Source organism: Hemitrygon akajei, chromosome 13 (genome assembly GCF_048418815.1).
Source record: "Hemitrygon akajei chromosome 13, sHemAka1.3, whole genome shotgun sequence".
NCBI classification, from domain to species: domain Eukaryota; kingdom Metazoa; phylum Chordata; class Chondrichthyes; order Myliobatiformes; family Dasyatidae; genus Hemitrygon; species Hemitrygon akajei.
This window is the reverse complement of record NC_133136.1, coordinates 100,438,938-100,459,131: the sequence shown is the minus strand read 5'-3', so window position 1 is coordinate 100,459,131 and position 20,194 is coordinate 100,438,938. Positions and strand designations below refer to the sequence as shown.

General features: G+C 40.5%; 1 protein-coding gene and 1 long non-coding RNA gene across 3 annotated transcripts in view; one reads left to right on the top strand and one right to left on the bottom strand.

Annotated features, from left to right (window-relative positions):
* LOC140738082 (uncharacterized) overlaps window positions 1-17,941 on the top strand; it is a 104,848-nt gene extending 86,907 nt beyond the window's left edge. The window contains exons 5-7 of one of the 2 annotated variants that reach the window (XR_012101303.1): window positions 4,143-4,321; window positions 5,072-5,240; window positions 16,321-17,941. This is a non-coding gene — a long non-coding RNA (uncharacterized lncRNA). Of the gene's footprint in view, window positions 1-4,142; window positions 4,452-5,071; window positions 5,241-16,320 lie in introns of both variants that reach the window. The other variant, XR_012101302.1, reaches the window with a different exon arrangement.
* The window catches only part of LOC140738081 (myozenin-2-like), a 48,067-nt gene extending 29,784 nt beyond the window's left edge, over window positions 1-18,283 (bottom strand). The window contains exons 1-2 of the mRNA XM_073065171.1: window positions 18,125-18,283; window positions 17,370-17,473 (exon numbers count right to left, since the gene is read on the bottom strand). Coding sequence (XP_072921272.1) covers window positions 17,370-17,445 — 76 coding nt within the window. The 5' untranslated portion in view covers window positions 17,446-17,473; window positions 18,125-18,283. The remainder of the gene's footprint in view (window positions 1-17,369; window positions 17,474-18,124) is intronic.
* Between the last annotated feature and the right edge of the window lie 1,911 nt (window positions 18,284-20,194).

Genomic DNA, 20,194 nt, shown 5'->3' with positions numbered 1-20,194 from the left:
TTCAGAAAATGGATAACATTCATGTGTTCATGAACTGTGAATACTGGGTGATAATAATCATAACTTTTAAAAAAGCAGAAATTGCAGGCTGCATCAGAAAGATAGATGCATTCGATTGCACAACAGATAACTGGATGATATATGTTGAACAACTTAAGCAATATTTTGAAACAATTGAAATAGCCAATGAAATGCAAGTGCCAGTGTTACTGAGTGCATTCAGTAGAAAAGCATACAATTTGCTTAGAAGTTTAACTACTCCAACCAAACTAGCTGAAATGAGCTTTGCTGATATTGTGAATGTAACCCAGAGACATTTAAAACTGAAACCATTGTTGATTGCAGAACATTTTAGGTTTCATAAGGGATATCAAAAGGAAGGGGAGTCCACTTCAGCTTATATAGCTGATCTGAAGAAATTGACTGAACATTGTCATTTCAGTGATAGTCTTTATGACGCAATGAAAGATTGTGTAGTTTGTGGAATCTTAGAAGAAAGCATTTAAAAATGTCTCCTAACTGAAGCACAACACACATTTAAAATAATCCTTGACATTGCTGCAAACAGAAACACACGTGAGTTGCAGTCCAGAATGAAAGTAAGCATGAACAAAATTGCACCATCTAAATAGAAACCTGTCTGACCAAATAAATTATGTTACCGTTGTGGTACGTGTTCACATATACCAGACCAATACAGGAGCAAAGTAGGACACAGATAAAATAAATGGACTGCTCAGGGAAGGGAAGAAGATAAAAAGTCAAATTGCAGTTTCAAAAAGAGCACTAATCTGCTTGCTGTTGATGAGAAGTGTAAGAGTTACACAGGACTGAGATTTACATTGTGAAAACTAACTGGGACAAGCAATATGGCTTGCACCAGAAGTGAATGGCAAATCAATTAAAATGGTATTGGACACTGGCGTATCTCTTACAGGCATTCCACAAAAATAGTATTTCAAATATAAAAAAAACTGAAGCCTGCAGATATCCAACTAAGAATCTGTACTGGGGAAAAGAAAATTTTTGTGGAAAATGCATTCATAGCAGTAAAATACAACAACCAACAAGGCACTTTGGACTAGTATGTGGTAAGAACAGGATGGCCAGTATTGTGGGGCTGGGTTTGGCTGAGACAACTACAATTGGACTGGAGATCCATCCACCACTTGCATGCCAAATCCCCTGCAATAGAAAGTAACTTGGGAAAGGCACTGGATGACGGACAGCAGTGTTCTAGGATAGGACTGGAAACTCAAGTACACCGAGGGTAAAGTAGTGTTAAATTAAAATGTCACACTAAATTTTACAAAAGCCTGGTGGTCCTTATACCATCTGTGATAAAATGCCCACTGAGCTAGATCGCATGGAAGCTGAAGGAGTTCTTTCCAAGGTTGACTGGAGCCTATGGCCAGTGACAGAGGACTCAGTCACCAGAGCTAATAGCCTTTCAGGATTGGTGATGATTTTAAGTTCACCATCAGCCCAGTACAGAATGTAGGTCAATACCCTTTGCCCAGGAAAGAGGATATCTTTGCAAACCTTTCTGGAGGGAACACTTCAGCAAAGTGGACTTAGCTGAGGCTGACCTACAGATGGAGATGGAAGAAGAGTCTGAAGTGCTTCTCAACATAAACACTCACAAAGGGCTTTATTGCCATACAAGGCTTATTATTGGAGTAGCATCTGCACCTGCACTCTGCCAGAAAACTACGGGCCAGGTGATGCAAGGCTTCCCAGGTACTCAGTGTTACCTGGATGACATCATTGTTACAAGTGAGGATGACAAAGAGCATCTCAAGACTGTATTAAAAAGATGAGAAGATTATGGGCTCAGAGCACCATGCAAAATGTTGAATTGTTTAAAACAACCATCACTTACTGTGGTCACAACATTGATGCACAAGAATTTCACAAGTGTGCTGAAAAAATTCAAGCAGTGGTGGATGCCCCAAGTCCAAAATGATGTGTCATTGTTTTGGTCCTGTTCAGGATCTGTTAATTACAGCAGAAGGCAAAGGCAAACCACGGCTGTAACTTGCCACGTACATGATCTCCCAATACGTCAGAGCGGCGTAGAGGGAAATCGTCCGCCAACTGGAAATCCCAGGTGCGACCTAACAACGATGAATTACTGTAACAGATTTCTGCCAATCCTGGCCATTGTCCTCTACCCTTTAAACTCATTACTACAGACTGAGAAGAAAAGGCAGTGTGAGATGACTTTCCAAAAGACAAAGGAAACAGTAACATCAGACACTGTACTCACACATTATGGTCCAAATCGGCCGGTGAAGCTTGCCTGTGATGCCCCACCTTATGGTACAGGGGCAGTCATGTCACATGTTTTGAATGATGAAAGTGAACGCTCCACAGCCTTTGTGTTATGTTCTCTTACCATTGCCGAGAAATTTATGCATAGATTGGCAGGGAAGCGTAGTTTGTGATGTAAAACATTTCAACTAGTACCAGCAGCAGCACAAATGCAGAGATTGGCTCGGTTTCTTGGAGAACACAATTACAAGATCAAACTTAAGCAAATTAAGAATCATGGAAATGTTGTTGGATTGTCTGGTTTACAGTTGGGAAAGGAAATACCTGAAAAATTTACAAAAGAGGCTCTCCTCTTGATGTATTCTTCCGAACACAAATTGAAATTCTCCCTTCTATGGCAGACATGGTCCAAAAGGAAATCAAAAAATGTCCCGCATTGTCTCAGGTCTACATGGCTACCCCAAGTGGTTGGAATGTGCAGCAAAGATTATAGTTTCCCTATTTTTACAGAGCCAGTTTGCCTTATGTGGGGATTGAGAGGCGTTGTATTATCCAAGCTGTGAGCTAAACTATTGCAGGAGCTACATCTAGGTGTGTTCAAAATTAAACCAGGGCTTTGAAGTTTTTTCTGGTGGCCTGGGATAGATCAGTAAATTGAGCAGCTTGTCATACACTGTTTGGAATGTCAACACGTCCAGAAGATGCCAAGAGCGGTGCCTCTCCATCCCTGGGAATGGCCTGTATTGCCCTGGCAGAGGGTTCATGTGAATGTTGGTAGTAGTGGGTACACCTTCAAATTGACCGGAGGTGTTCCCAATACCCTCCACTCCAGACTCACACTATGTATTAAGAAGCCTCTTTTCCAGGACTGGTGTTTTCAGAACACTAAGTCAGTGACAATGGGCCACAGTTTGTTGTAGCAGTTTCAGTCATTCCTGAAAATGAATGGAGTAAGACATATTACTTCTGCACTGTACCACACAGCTACAAATGGCTTGGTAGAAAGGTTTGTCCAGAGTCTAAAGAATTCACTGTGAGCAAAGTCAGCAGAACACACCACACTATACTGAATCAGAAGCTTGCCAGTCTCCTCCCTGCATATCGCAAAGCAGCACACTCCACAACCAACACACCAGCTGTGCTGTTCCTGGGTCGTCTCTAGTGCTTATGCTTGGATCTGCTCAAATCCAATCTCAGAAGTATGCAGGACAAACAGCTGAGACAACCCGAGGGCTCCTCAAATAAGGAGGTTCAATGTTTCACTCCTGGACAAGCAGTCCTGGTGAGGGACTGTAGAAACAATAAAAAGTAGGTACTTGGGTTTCCAGAGCTGTCAGAAGCACTTCCTGCAATACCAGAGTCAATTCTTACAACCACCATGGAGGAGACATCAGAACCTGAGATAGCATCATAGCCACAAATCTCACCTGACAAGCAGCGTAACACCCCCACCCCTTGTCAGGATAGATGTTAACCCACAAGAGTAAAAAATCCCCAACAGCAATTAAATCTCTAGGCCAATAACACAATGTAAAATTTACTGTGGTGTGGATGTCTATACAGTAATTGTATTATATAGTATACTGTGTTTGTAAGATAATTAGGGAGGAATACGTTACATATTTGAGTTGAAGTACATTCAATATTCAGATGGTGTTTATGGTCAATAAGGGAGGACTGCGGTGTATTTAATATTTGAGTGATATTGTAAAGATATTGTTTGATTAAGCATTCTTTGTTTATTTACATAATTTATTTTGGACTATATGTAAGGAGGAGGAGACAAAGGCGCCTAATGGCGACTTCTTTGCTTGCATCTTTGGAAACAGCTCTATTTCCATCTTTAATATCTCTATTTTCCCTTTCAGGATTCCTTTGAAGACCCTGACCAGGAGTTACATGCTGACTTTGGTTCTTTGTGGGAATGGGACCCGCTCTCGGGGTTTCACGACTGGCCATTATTTAATATACCAAGGGTGCAGCCGAAGAGCTTAGCTCACCTTCAAAGATCCAGGATCTTGTGGCCCTGGAGACGGGCGGACTGAAGGTTGGTGACCCAGCAGGAATCTGGTGTATCGTGGGAGATGGAAGATCTTTGGCTGTGTGCTCAGAGACCTAAGATCTTTGGTACAGAGCTTGGAAAAAGCGATGCAACTGACTTTTAACATTGTAAACCAGTGAGTTGTTTGTTATGTCTCCCCTCTCACGGTGAATTGGAAACACCTCTTTCTCCCTTATTCGGGAGAGAGAGAGAGCCTGCGGTACGTTGAATACTGGGTGATCAAGTGGTCTTGGGAGTACTGCAAGTCTGTGTCTTTGCCGTTGCTTTGCTGCACGCTTGACTGCACGGTGGTGGGTGCCAAAGCTTTTTTTTTGCTGGTGGGAGGGGGGGATTGTTCCTTTGCTCCTACTCATGTGTGGGAGGGGAAAGCTGGGGAAGGGCTTTGGGGTTCCAACATTTAACTGTTGTTCATTCTTTGGGACACTCCTCTGTTTTCGTGGATGTTTACAAAGAAAAAGCATTTCAGGATGTACACTGTATATGCTTCTCTGACATTAAACATACCTTTGAAACCTTTGAAGTATGTGAATTGCATATGTCATCAGGTCATATGTGAGCACCTCTATCTAGTAAAGCAAAGTAGACAGGTTTTCCCAGCCCTCATGTTTCTCTTTCAATCAATTTATGGAGTTACAAAATATAACAGGAAGCTTAGGTTTATTTGTGTAGTAAAATAATGTAGAGTGTGCTTGGTATCCGCTGGTTGATGCTTCCTTTGTCCTTGGTTGTCCACAGATTATTCCAGAAAGGATGCACATGATGTCAATATTCAGGGTTGTCAGTTAAGAGTTTGCAGTATTCTTCGATCATCTTTTTTAAGGAACTAAGTGTTGTTCCCGTATCCAGCTACAATACTTGGGAATGGAGTAAACACAGAAAGAGCGAAGTTTCCAGATGTGAAAAGGTGAGCCTCTCTTTTTGAATTTGCAAGCTTTTGGATGATGCTGTTTTGGACACTAACATTTGATCTTCTTTTGTAAGAGACTATGCAGGCTAAGATTATTCTTAGTCAAACCAGGTTAGAAAGTTAAGTGAGATGAGTGTTTTTCTAGTTAATTGTAATTTTTATTCACATCAAGGTTGATCTAAGAGTTGCTGTGTTTTGTTTCAAGTTGATTAGCATCTGAGTATTCAGTTTTCGCAGTTAGGCAATGTAGATAGCATCTTGGTCTGAACAAAATCCCATGCTTGACCTGTTATGATGAGGTGGTCAACACAGATAAAGCCAAGATCTACAGATAGATTGGTTAGTTATTCACATGAACATTAAAGGCGTGAGTGCTATCAGCTTCCTTCGAATAGATACCTGCTTTTACAAGCAGCAAATTTACCCCCAGAGTCTGGCATATTTCAAATAGAGGATGCATTTAACAGAAAATCTGGCAAGAAAAGGGAGGAATTTTAGAAATGTACTGAGGATAATTTCCTTGCTCAATGCACTTTTGCCCCGAAGATTAAGTAAGGATTATCAGAACTGATTCTGAAGTCTGAAGTTGTGAATGTAAAATATTTGGTGAATAGTTGTCAAATGATCATTAAGATTAGATTTTAAAAATAGATAGCAGTATGGAAATATCTAAAGAAAAACTTCCTAAAAGAAGACTGATGACAGTGCTTGGAGAAAAGTCCTGAGCAGGATAACGTGGAACCAAATATTGTTAGGTAAAACTGTAGTGGAATAAATGGTGACCTTAAAAGAGGAGGTATCTCAGATGCATTAAAGTAAATAGACATAGTAGGTAAAACAAGTGAATCAAAGCAAATCCTCCCAAAATAACCAAGGAAATAGAGATAGAATCAAAGAGTCACAGAGAAGTACAGCACAGAAACAGGCCTTTCAGATCATCTAGTCCATGCCAACCCATTTCACCTGTCTACTCCTATCGATTGGGACCATAGCCCTCTGTACTCCTACCATCCAAGCTTCTCTTAAATGTTGAAATCGAGCTTGCATGCACCAGTTGTGGTGGCAGCTTATTCATAAGTGAAGAAGTTTCCCCTTATGTTTCCCTTAAACTTTTCACATTTCATCCTTTACACATGATCTCTTCTTGTCGTTCCAACCAACTTCAGTGGAAAAAGCTTGCTTGCCCTTACCCAATCTATACCCCTCAAATTTCATATACCTCTATCAAATCTCCTCTCAGTCTTCTATGTTCCGAGGAATACAGTCCTCACCTATTCAATCTTTCCTTGTAACTCAGGTCCTTCAGTCCTGGCAACATCATTGCAAATTTTCTCTGCAGTCTTTCGACCTTATTTACATCTTTCCTATAGGTAGGTGACCAAATTTGGTCACCTGGCTTTGTTCCAGGGAGGGTGGGATCTGTTCCGAAGGGACAGTTTACACCTGAACTGGAGCGGTACTAACATTCTTGCAGGGAAGTTTGCTAGAGCTTTTTGGTGGGGTTTAAACTAAATTTGCAGGGAGCAGGGATCCAGAATGAGAGAGAGGATAGCGAGATGAAGAATAAAGGACAGGTGGGGACTACACGGTTCCGGAATATTAAGTGTGTAGTAGAGAAAGGTGAGGCGGAACAAGTGATAAGGAGGACACATGTACAGAGGGATGGTCTGATGGAACATGGAGTTAAATGTGCAGAAAGAATAGGTAAATTTAAGAAGGACAACAAAATTCTAGGGGCGTATAGCCCGATGGGAGTTCGGAGAGCTGGGTTAAGCACAATAGGCAGAGATTCAAACAGAGAGAGGAGAAATGGGCTAAAAATTCTATATCTGAATGCACCAAGTGTCAGAAATAAGGCGGATGAGCTTGAAGCTCAGGTGCGAATGGGTAACTATGATGTTGTTGGGATAACGGAGACATGGCTGCAGGGAGATCAGACCTGGGAAATGAATGTACAAGGGTATACGTGCTATCGTAGGGACAGAAATGTGGGCAGAGGGGGTGGGGTGGCCCTGTTGGTGAGGAATGAGATTCAGTCCTTTACAAGGGGGGACATAGGATCAGGAGAAGTGGAGTCTGTGTGGATAGAATTGAGGAACAGTAAGGGCAAAAGGACCCTAATGGGTGTTGTCTATAGGCCACCAAACAGTAGCATGGATATTGGGTGCAAGTTGAATAGGGAGTTAACATTGGCATCTGACAAAGGTAATGTTGCAGTAGTTATGGGGGATTTCAACATGCAGGTGAACTGGGAGAATCAGGTTGGTGCTGGACCACAGGATAGGGAGTTTGTAGAGTGCCTAAGGGATGCATTCTTGGAACAGCTTGTACGAGAGCCGACCAGGGACAAGGCTATTCTGGATTTAGTGTTATGTAATGAACAGGATTTGATAAGCGATCTTGAAGTAAAGGAGCCATTAGGGGGTAGTGATCATAATATGATAAGTTTTTATCTGCAATTTGAGAAGGATAAGGGCAGCTCAGAGGTGTCAGTGTTGCAGTTGAACAAAGGAGACTATGGAGCCATGAGGGAGGAGCTGGCCAAAGTTAACTGGACGGATATCCTAGCAGAAAAGACAGTGGAACAGCAATGGCAGGTATTCTCGGGAATTATGCACAAAGTGCAAATTCAGTTCATCCCCTGGAGAAGGAAGGATTTAAAGGGGGGAAAGGGGCCACAGTGGATGACAAAGGAAGTCAGAGCTTGCATAGCATTAAAAAAAAGGAAGTATGACAGAGCTAAGGTTAGTGGGAGGACAGATGATTGGGAAATTTTTAAGGAACAACAGAACTTAACTAAAAAGGCAATACGGGGAGAAAAAATGAGGTATGAATGCAAGCTAGCCAGGAATATAAAGGAGGATAGCAAAAGCATTTTTAGGTATGTGAAGAGAAAGAAGATAATTAAGAACAATGTTGGGCCCTTGAAGAATGAATTGGGTGAAATTGTTATGGGAACCAGAGAAATGGCAGAAGAATTTAATAAGTACTTTAGATCTGTCTTCACTAAGGAAGACACAAGCAATCTCCCAGATGTATGGATGGGCCAAGGACATAGGGTAATAGAGGAAATGAAACAGATTGACATTAGGAAGGAAACGGTGATGAGTAGACTGATGGGACTGAAGGCTGACAAATCTCCAGGTCCAGATGGTCTGCATCCTAGGGTACTAAAGGAGGTGGCCCTGGAAATTGCGGATGCATTGGTAATCATTTTCCTGTGTTCCTTAGATTCAGGATCAGTTCCTGAGGATTGGAGAATGGCTAATGTTATCCCACTTTTTAAGAAAGGAGGGAGGAAGAAAACAGAGAACTATCGTCCTGTCAGCCTAACATCAGTAGTGGGGAAGATGCTAGAGTCCATTATTAAAGATGAAATAGTGGTATATCTAGATAGCAGTGATAGGATTGGGCCGAGCCAGCATGGCTTGACTAATCTGTTGGAGTTTTTTGAGGATGTAACCAGGAAGTTAGATGGGGGAGATCCAGTGGATGTAGTGTACCTCGATTTTCAGAAGGCATTTGATAAGGTCCCACAGAGGAGATTGGTGCGTAAAATCAAAGCTCATGACATTGGGGGGAAGACATTGACATGGATAGAAAACTGGTTGGCAGATAGAAAGCAAAGGGTAGCGTTGAATGGATGTTTCTCGGAATGGCAGGTGGTGACTAGTGGGGTGCCATAGGGCTCGGTATTGGGACCACAACTGTTTGCGATTTACGTCAACGATTTAGATGAAGGCGTTGAGAATAACATCAGCAAGTTTGCTGATGATACTAAGCTGGGTGGCAGTGTGATATGTGATGAGGATGTTAGGAGAATTCAGGGTGACTTGGATAGGCTGGGTGAGTGGGCAGATACTTGGCAGATGACGTTTAATGTGAATAAGTGTGAGGTTATCCACTTTGGGAGTAAGAACAGGAAGGCTGATTATTATCGGAACGGTGTAAAGTTAGGTAAGGGAGAAATACAAAGAGATCTAGGAGTCCTTGTTCATCAGTCACTGAAGGTGAATGAGCAAGTGCAGCAGGCAGTGAAGAAGGCTAATGGAATGTTGGAATTGAGTACAAGAGCAAGGAAATCCTCTTGCATTTGTACAGAGCCCTGGTGAGACCACACCTGGAGTATTGTGTACAGTTTTGGTCTCCAGGGTTAAGGAAGGACATCCTGGCTGTAGAGGAAGTGCAGCGTAGATTCACAAGGTTAATTCCTGGGATGTCTGGACTGTCTTACACAGAGAGGTTAGAGAGACTGGGCTTGTACACGCTGGAATTAAGGAGATTGAGAGGGGATCTGATTGCAACATATAAGATTATTAAGGGATTGGACAAGATAGAGGCAGGAAATATGTTCCAGATGCTGGGAGAGTCCAGTATCAGAGGGCATGGTTTGAGAATAAGGGGTAGGTCATTTAGGACAGAGTTTAGGAAAAACTTCTTCTCCCAGAGAGTTGTGGGGGTCTGGAATGCACTGCCTCAGAAGGCAGTGGAGGCCAATTCTCTGGATGCTTTCAAAAAGGAGCTAGATAGGTATCTTATGGGTAGGGTAATCAAGGGATATGGGGACAAGGCAGGAACCGGGTGTTGATAGTAGATGATCAACCATGATCTCAAAATGGCGGTGCAGGCTCGAAGGGCCGAATGGTCTACTTCTGCACCTATTGTCTATTGTCTATTGTCTTAAACTGCACATGAAATTCCAAATTAGGCCTAAACAATGTCTTATACAATTTCAATATAACATGCCATCTCCTGTACGCAATAATTTGACTTATGAAGGCCAATGTGCCTACAGTTTTCTTTATGACCCTGTCTACCTGTGTCACCACTTTCAATGAATTACAGACCTGTATTCCTAGATCCCTTTGTTCTACCACACTCCTCAGTGCCCTACAGTTCACTGTGTAACACCTATCCTAGTTGGTCCTACCAATGTGCAAAACTTGGCACTTGTCTGCAATAATTTGCATCTGCCATTTTTTAACCCATTTTTCCAGCTGATCCAGATCCCTCTGCAAGTCATGATAACCTTCCTTGCTGTCCACTGCACCCCCAATCTTGGTGTCATCCGCAAATTTGCTGATCCAGTTAACCACATTTTCATCCAGATCATTGATATAGACGACAAACAACAATGGAGTCAACATTGATTCCTGCAGTTCTCCAGTAGTCACAGGCCTCCAGTCAGAGAGGCAACACTCTACTACCACTGTCTCGCTTCTCCCACAAAACAAATGTCTAATTCAATTTACTATCTCATCCTGAATGCTGAGTGACTGAGCCTTCTTGACCAACCTCCCATGCAGGACCTTGTCCAGTGCCTTGCTAAAGTCCATGTAAGTGAAACACCCTGGTTTCCTTGTCTGTGTAAGTCTGGGGAAGACCATCTCTGGCCCCGGCAAACGTGTGAGATTGAGGCATGCCTCCCCCACCACCAAACACCCTCTTTGTGTGGATGTTATGTAATTCGCTACCCTGTTACAAATTACTGCCACAAAATAACAGAGTACACTACATACGATTAAAGAAATTACATATATGAATCTTAACTAAAGGGTTAGTAAAGAAAAACGAAAAGAAAAGGGCCTATTCTATTTAAAGAGTCAAATGTGCACAAGCTGGAGCTCATCTCGAACACTCGCGCGCTGGGCCCTCGGTCAACGTGAAAGCACGCACCATCTTCTGAAGATTGTTCACAATCCATCTCAAACGACCGGGTCTCTCACTGGATCATACGCTACAACCGGTTCTCCCCAGCATCTTCTCTCTTCATCTCCTCTCGAACAAAAGCCCAAGACCAAACTTATTGTCCCTCACCAAGAAAAAGCCCCCGCTAATTGGGTGGCACACATTCCACATCATCCCTTATCTTCAACAATAACCCAAACAGGCTGACAGCAGCAAAATACAGTTCTTACAGAGCTGCTAAATGAAATACCTACAGCATAACAGTAAAGATGTGAACCAGTGCATTACACAAGCAACATCCACTGTCTTGCCTTCATCAACATTCCTGGTAACTACCTCTAAAAACTCCATAAGTTCCATAAGACTTGACCTACATTGCATGAAGCCATGCTGACTATCCTTAACCAGTCCATGTTTGACCAGATACTTCTATATTCGGTCCTTTAAAATGCCTTCCACGAACTTCCCCACTGCTGATGTCAGGCTATAACCTCCTGGTTTACTTTTTGCCTTTCTTGAACAGTGAAACAACATTGGCTATCCTTCAGTCCTCCAGTCCTCTGGTACCTCACTTGTCGCTAATTAAATCTCTCCGTCAATGCCCCGACAATTTCTACACTTGCCTCCCACATGTCCAAGGGAACACCCCGTCAGGCCCTGGGGATTTATCCATACTAATTTGCCTCAGAACAGCAAACATATCCACCCATGTCATCTGTAAAGGGTCCATGAAGTTGATTCTGCTTTGCCTCACTTCTATAAATTCTGTGTCCATCTCCTGAGTAAATACGGATGCAAAAAAATTATAAGATCTCTCCCATCTCTTTTGGCTCCACACATGGATTACCATTCCAGAGGACCAATTTTGTCCCCTGCAATCCTTTTGCTCTTAATATATCTATAGAATATATCAGGATTCTCCTTCACCTTGTCTGCTAGGGCAACCTCGTGCCTTCTTTTATCCCCTCCCCCGATTACTTTCTTATGTGTTCTTTTGCATTTCTTATTCTTTGTAAGCACGTAAGTCTATACCTGCTGTGCATTTCCTTTTTTACAAACTCTGTACTTTCTCTTACCAAGTACACTTTTGCCAGAATACAGGATGTCCCAATCCACACTTGCCAGATCCTTTCTGATGCCATCAGAATTGTCTTTTCTCCAATTTAGAATCTCAGCCTGCAGACCAGTCCTACCTTTTTGCCTATTTCTTAATGGCATTGTGATCACTAGATGCAAAGTATTCCTCTATACAAACCTTTATGTACTGATTAAGGAAACTTTCCTGAATGCTTTTGACAAACTCTATTCCATCTAGTCCTTTTACAGTAAGGGAGTCCCGGTCAATATGTGAAAAGTTAAAATCACCTATTATAACAAGCTTGTGATCTCTCTGTAAAATTTGTTCTTCCCTTGGATGGTTGGGTGGTCTATAATATAGCCCCATTAACATGATGATATGTCTCTTATTTCTCAGTTCCATCCATAATGCCTCACTAGATGAATTCTCCAGTCTCTCCTGACTGAACACTGCCATGACATTTTCCTGACTGGTAACACCACGCCTCCTCCTTTACTCACTCCCGCTCTGTTACGTCTAAAGCAATGGAACCCCGCAATATTGAGCTGCCAGTCCTGCCCATCTCACTAATGGCTACAACGTCATAATTCCAGGTGTTGATCCATGCCCTGAGCTCATCTGCCTTTCCTACAATACTTCTTGCATTGAAATATACACCTCTCAGGATATTAGTCACACCATACTGAGCCTTTTGGTTCCTGACTTTGTCTGAGGTCTCGACAACATCTGTGTCCATAATTGCTCCACTAACTGTTCTGGCACTCCGATCCCCATCCTCCTGCTACTCTAGCTTAACCTCCCAGTGCAGCACTAGCATACCTTCCCATAGGATATTAGTCCCCCTCCAGTTCAGGTGTAAACTGTCTCTTCTGTACAGGTCCCACCTTCCCTAGAAGAAAGCCCAAATGATCCAAAAATCTTATGCCCTCCCTCAAACACCAACTCCTTAGCCATGTGTTGAACTGTATAATCTTCCTATTTCTGGCCTCACTAGCATGTGGCATGTGTATCAGTCCTGAGATAACAACCCTGGAGGTCCTGTCCTTCAACTTAGCACCTAGCTCCCAGAACCCTGTCACTATTCCTCCTTATGTCATGGACTACATGGACTACGACCTCTGGCCATTCACCCTCCCACTTAAGGATGCTGAGGACTCGATCTGGGACGTCCCAGACCCTGGCACGTGAGAGGCAACATACCATCTGAGATCCTCATTCTCATCCACAGAAACTCTTCTCGGTTTCCCTAACTAACCAATCCTCCATCACTACAGCTCACCTCTACTTCATGCCCCCCACCCACCCACTCTGAGTCATAAAGCCAGACTCAGTGCTAGAGACCTGACCCCTGTGACTTCCCTCTGCTAGGTCATCTCCCCAAACAGTACCCAAAGATGAGGTTGAAACATTTGGTATGTAACAATTTCCTGATGAATAACTCGAGTGAGAGCAGGCTGACTATAACAAGTCAAGAGGGGAAATAAATGGAAAATATAAGCAGGCTGTGACAGGAGTTGTGAGAATAATTCAGATAAAGAAGGTAATTTATAAAGAGTCTGGGTCAATAATCTGGTTTCTCTTTCAACAAATGCTGTTTGGCATGCTATGTATTTACAGAATTTGCATTTTATTGAAAAATCCATCTATTTTTTATATATTTTGTAGAAATGTATTTTTATATGACCCTAACAATCAGAAAAATATAAACAATTAAAAGCAAGTTCATTACCATATATAACCATATAACAATTACAGCACGGAAACAGGCCATCTTGGCTCTTCTAGTCCATGCTGAACGCTTACTCTCAGCTAGTCCCACTGACCTGCACCCAGCCCATAATCCTCCATTCCTTTCCTGTCCATATACCTATCCAATTTTACTTTAAATGACAATACTGAACCTGCCTCTACCACTTCTACTGGAAGCTCATTCCACACAGCTACCACTCTCTGAGTAAAGAAATTCCCCCTCGTGTTACCCTTAAACTTTTGCCCCATAACTCTCAACTCATGTCCTCTTGTTTGAATCTCCCCTACTCTCAATGGAAAAAGCCTATCTACGTCAACTCTATCTATCCCCCTCATAATTTTAAATACCTCTTTCAAGTCCCCCCTCAACCTTCTATGCTCCAAAGAATAAAGACCTAACTTGTTCAACCTTTTTCTGTAGGTGCTGAAACCCAGGTAACATTCTAGTAAATCTTCTCTGTACTCTCTCTATTTTGTTGACATCTTTCCTATAATGCATTGACCAGAATTGTACACAATACTCCAAATTCGGCCTTACCAATGCCTTGTACAATTTTAACATTACATCCCAACTCCTATACTCAATGCTCTGATTTATAAAGGCCAACATACCAAAAGCTTTCTTCACCACCCTATCCACATGAGATTCCACCTTCAGAGAACTATGCACCATTATTCCTAGATCACTCTGTTCTACTGCATTCTTCAATGCCCTACCATTTACCACGTATGTCTTATTTGGATTATTCCTACCAAAATGTAGCACTTCACACTTATCAGCATTAAATTCCATCTGCCATCGTTCAGCCCACTCTTCTAACTGGCCTAAATCTCTCTGCAAGCTTTGAAAACCTACTTCATTATCCACAACGCCACCTACCTTAGTATCATCTGCATACTTACTAATCCAATTTACCACCCCATCATCCAGATCATTAATGTATATGACAAACAACATTGGACAGATCCCTGAGGCACACCACTAGTCACCGGCCTCCAACCTGACAAACAGTTATCCACCACTATTCTTTGGCATCTCCCATCCAGCCACTGTTGAATCCATTTTACGATTTCAATATTAATACCTAACGATTGAACCTTCCTAACTAACCTTCCGTGTGGAACCTTGTCAAAGGCCTTACTGAAGTAAGCATTTCAATTGTTCTTTTTTTGTTCATTGCACAATTTGTAATATCCTTTGAGAAAATAATATGAATATAAATGAAAATTATGTAATTTGTATAATGATTAATTCAACTATAACAGTAGCATTATGCATAAGTGTATGTATAGAGACACACAAATCTTGATTTTTTTGGTAAATGAGTGATGTGTGCTGAATTTTCTTGAGTTTATACATTAGAGGAAATAATGAATTCTCTATAGATACTTGGAAATCCAGTTGTAGGTAGGGTGAGAGGTGTGTCTTACCAAGATTATCATTCTTTTTCAAATTTTGTCAACATTTGTAATTTTTTGTATAGATGCAGAATTATTTTGATAATTGCCCAATATATTTTAAACACTGGTGCTCCACAAGACTGCATCCTCAGCCCCCTAATCTACTCCCTGTATACTCATGACTACATGGCCAGATTCCGCTCCAAATCTACAAGTGTGTAGACGATACCGCTACAGTCAAATAGCGATTAGTCAAAGTGCAAGAAGGCTTAGTCACACAGTGTCACGACAACAACCTTTCCTTCAATGTCAACAAAAGTAAAGTGCTAGTCATTGACTTCAGCAAGGGGGTGGGAGCGGGCTGGCACACATACTCCTGTCTATGTCAATGGTGTTGAGGCTGAGAAGGTTAAACACTGACTGACTGATCCAACCATGCCCATATCATGGCCAAGAAAGCCCACCAATGCCTCTTCTTCCTCAGGAGGCTAAAGAAATTTGGCATGTCACCACCAACTCTTACCAATGTTTATCTATTCATCATAGAAAACATTCTGTCTCGGTGCATAATGGCTTTGTATAGAAACTGTTGTTTATGTGACTGCAAGAAACTGCAGAGTTGTGAATGTAGCTCAGCCTGCCCTCAATGGACTCTATCTATACCTCTTGCTGCCTCAGTAAAGCAGCCAGCATAATTAAAAATCATGGCCATCCTAGACATCTCTCTTCTCACCTCTCCCATCAGGCAGAAGAAGCAAAAGCTTGAAAGCACATAGCACCAGGCTCAAGGACAGCCTCTATCCTACTTCCATCAGACTGTTGAACCTCCTGAATGTTAAGCTGGATTCTCGGCCTCACAATCTATCTCATTATGATCATGTACTTTATTGTTTACCTGCAGTGCACATTTTAGTAGCTTTTTCACTTTATTCTGAATTATTATCTTCTGACCTTAGCTTTCTCATGCAATACACTGTAATGATCATGAAAAAGATGACTAATCAGTCCGTGAATAAACAGTAGGCAAGACAAGCTTTTTGTTACATCTTGGCACATGTGACAATAATAAACCTATACCAAAAAGGGAACTTTTGTGTTGTGAACTTCCAACAGCTAGGTGCTAACTGAGATTGTCTAAGCTATTTTTTTGTTTTATCATAGGTCATCAAAAGGCTGTATCTGTCCAAACTGGATTCAAAATAAAACTGCAAACATGTTAAGGCCAAGTTAAGATGCAACTTTGTTTGGATTTAAACATTGTACACTTGAGAAATCAGATTAGTTGCATCACTCTTTGTCAGAGGACAGAGAAATTTTGTTATTGTTTGAACATCATCATGTAGAGCAGAAAGTCTAGAAACTGCCTAACCCAGAAATTTCCCCGTATCTTACGGAAAACTCAAGATTAAGGCAAAGACAGAAGAATTTTTGAACTACTCTAAATTTGAAAGCAACATACTTTAACTGTTCAACATTCAAAGAAAGTTTACTTAATTCTTGACTTTTGATTGTCAATGCTCTTGCAGCTCAGAGCTTTGAACTGGGTGTTCCATGTGACATCTTTTTGCCTGTTCTCTAGAGAAAAAAAATCTAGCTTCCACTTGCTCCTGTCGTGATTGTGCAGACCAAAGATTGCAAAAGAACACCAAACCTTTGTACTCACCACCTGAATACTGATGAATATTGGTGGTTCAATACACAACTAGATTTTGTATTCACTATGTCACCTTGTTTGAGGATTGTTCAGATTTTGGTTCAGTGTTGTTGGTGACATTAAACTGTACATTTATGACTCGTTTTGGAATGAATGTACATTGATGTGAAATGAGGTAAGCATTCCTATATGACATACACATATAAATATAAACATCTATTATGAGTTCCACCCTTTCCACAAAATAATTGACTTTCATAAAGGAGGTTGTGGCTAATCTAATTCTGAACATAGGTCAGAAGGACGTGTGTTAGGAATGTGCATCAGCTGTCAAAGATCTCAGTACTCAACAACAGCTCCACACAGTTGTTCAAGATAAAAATAACTTTTGAAGGACAGTGGTAAATGACAAAGCTTACTTACCATAGGCAGAAAGATATTGTATTTGTTTTGTTAAAGTATACTCTAGCTAATGTTTGAGATTGGTCTGCAATGCACGATAAAGCATTTCAGTTACTGGTATAATTTTAAAGATAGAATTTCAATAGCACCCTACCTTTCCCTTGGATTTCTTTTACAATGGCTGATGCTTGCTGCTTCAGTTCTTTCGTGAGGGTGCTGTGCGACTGCATAATGTATATTTTACTTTATTGTTGAGAGCTGTAATGATCACAATACACAAATGAAAAATTGATTTATTAGTTCCACAGTGTCAAAAGTGCTAAATAATTTCAACTAGTAATGCCAACTTACATAATTAAGATTCTCTTAATTACTCAATTTTAAACTTGTATAGTCTGTACATTAAAAATGTAAAATCATACAATTTGTGCTTTAACATACAATCACATGATAATTGGAAGTTATTTTAGTTCAGTGTGCAATCAGATATTAGATAATAGTTCTTCACTAGAACGGGTCTGTTACTTATTTCATTCATAATATTTTGTAATGAAATATATCCAAGGGCATGATGTGCATTTTACCCATAACATAATGCTTTTGAGGAATTCCATCTTCCTCTTTTGGATCTACTAATTTATAACTTAAAGAATTTCTTGATTTGTTGTTTCTTACATGTAAGCAATTGTATGAATATCACAATCTTTATACTTTATCAGCCAACCATAGATTTATAGTAGAAAAGTCTGATATTGAATATTTTTGATTATTTTATGTAATTACAAATTATTAAATAAAAAAATAAACTCTTGCTTTGGCATCTTTTCAAGATACATAACAAAACCTTCTCATGGTCTTCATCATTAAACAATAAACTTCCAAAATATTTCCATGAACAAATAATATTACCTGTTATAAAATTGCAGATCCTTGATGAAATCTTAAATATAGTTTCCTTCCAACAATTTGCCAGTGAAATGGATTGAGGTGTTCTTTTTGCTCAGTAAGTTACAAGTATTTCCAGGATCACATCTGCCGTGGTCTGTACAGCCCCCAATGTGGAGATTAACTGGTCTCAAGGACTGGCATCAACTTTACATCAAACAGCTATATTTAGTGCTAAGCAATTCAGCCACTCCATTCTCTTCAATTAAAACGGTGAAGGTAGAGGGCATTGACAACAGAAATGATCTGGAGCAATATCTAATGCAAATTTTACAAGAATTATGTAAAAACAAGATTAAAACAGTCATTGAAAGGATAACTAAGTAATCAATTCATGTAAACAGGAAGAATACCTAAAACTTAAACAGTGTTCTTTAAATTTTGAATTCAGAAACTTCAGATTAAAGTATACTGTGACAACAAATCAAAAACTATTCTTTTAGACTTAATTTTGTGCTTAGCCTTTTAATTAAACTTCTGATTGATTTTTTAGCAAATTATCATCCAGAATCACCACAGCACTTTTGTTAAAGCCCTCTACAGGATTTCATGGTCTCATCAGTTATTTTGCTTCTTTATAATCATATCAAGGAACTTTAATCAACCAAACCTTATCCTAATTTGTCTTGAAACCCCCTTTACAATCTTGAACTGTCTTCTATTTTCTTAAATTGAAAGCAATGTATCCGAAATGGAATCCATAAAATAATTTATATGGAAGTTATATTCTAGGATCAATCAAGTTAGTTTGTTTTACACTTTTAAAGTGAAAAGTTAAAATTTCTAACCTACTCCTAAAGTAATATTGCCCATCAAATTATGTACTTCATGGATGGAGCAGAAACACAGAAAAAATAAGGAAAACATTAAAAAATAACATTGTAGATTTTGGGGAGGGTGGGCATTCTGCATCTTCCTTAAATAGTTTAACATATTCTTGCTTCCCAAAGTAAATAGAATGGATGTAACTTTGCAGATTGAAGACATTAGCAGAGCATGAGTGTTGTCCATATATGGAATGAGCTGACAGAGGAAGTGCTTGAGGGAGGTACATTAACACATACCTGGATAAGAAAGGTTTAGATAGATGTGGGTCATATAGGGGCAAATGGTACTACTTTAGATGGACACATTGTTTGGCATCAACTAGATGGGCCAAAGGGCCTGTTTCCTTGCTGAATGACCCTATGATTGTCATGAGCTGTAGCAGCCTGGGATAGCAACCTAACAGGTCACAGCAAAAACAGTGGCAGAGTGACAGTGATTGACTCAGGAATGCTGCCATCTGGATAGATACAGTCAATTTGTGCTTCTTGGAGACTCTTTTGGGAGATGGATTATTGTGTTGCCACAATGTCAAAGCCCCTTTGAACAAGAGCATTTTGAATGGGGGAAGCTAAAACGTACACTCAGTGGCTACTTATTAGATACACCTGTGTACCTGCTCATTAATGCAAGTATCCAAACAACCAATCATGTGGCAGCAACACAATGCATAAAAGTATGCAGTCGTGGTCAAGAAATTCAATTCTTGATAAGACTGATCATCAGAATGGAGAAGAAATGGGACTTTGACTGTAGAATGATCTTTGGTCCCTGATGGGGTGGTTTGAGTATCTCAGAAACTGCTGATCTCCTGGATTTTCATACAGAATCTCTAGAGTTTACAGAAAATGATGCGAAAAACAAAAAAAGGTGAACAGCAGTTCTTTGAGGAAAAAAAAACTGCCTTATTCATGACTGAGGTCAGAGTAGAATGGCCAGGTTGATTAAATCTGACAGGAAGACAACAGCAACTCAGATAGCCACATGTTACAACAGCTTTGTGCAGAAGGGTATATCGAAATGCACAGCACATCAAACCTTTATGTGAATGGGCTACAGCAGCAGAAGACTTGTGTATTTAATATTTCGGTAATATTTGAAGAATATTGTAAAAGTATTGATTGGTTAAGCCTTATTTGTTGTTGACATAATTCATTATGAGTTATACATAAAAGTACATGAATGGTATGCATCGTTATACTGCCACGT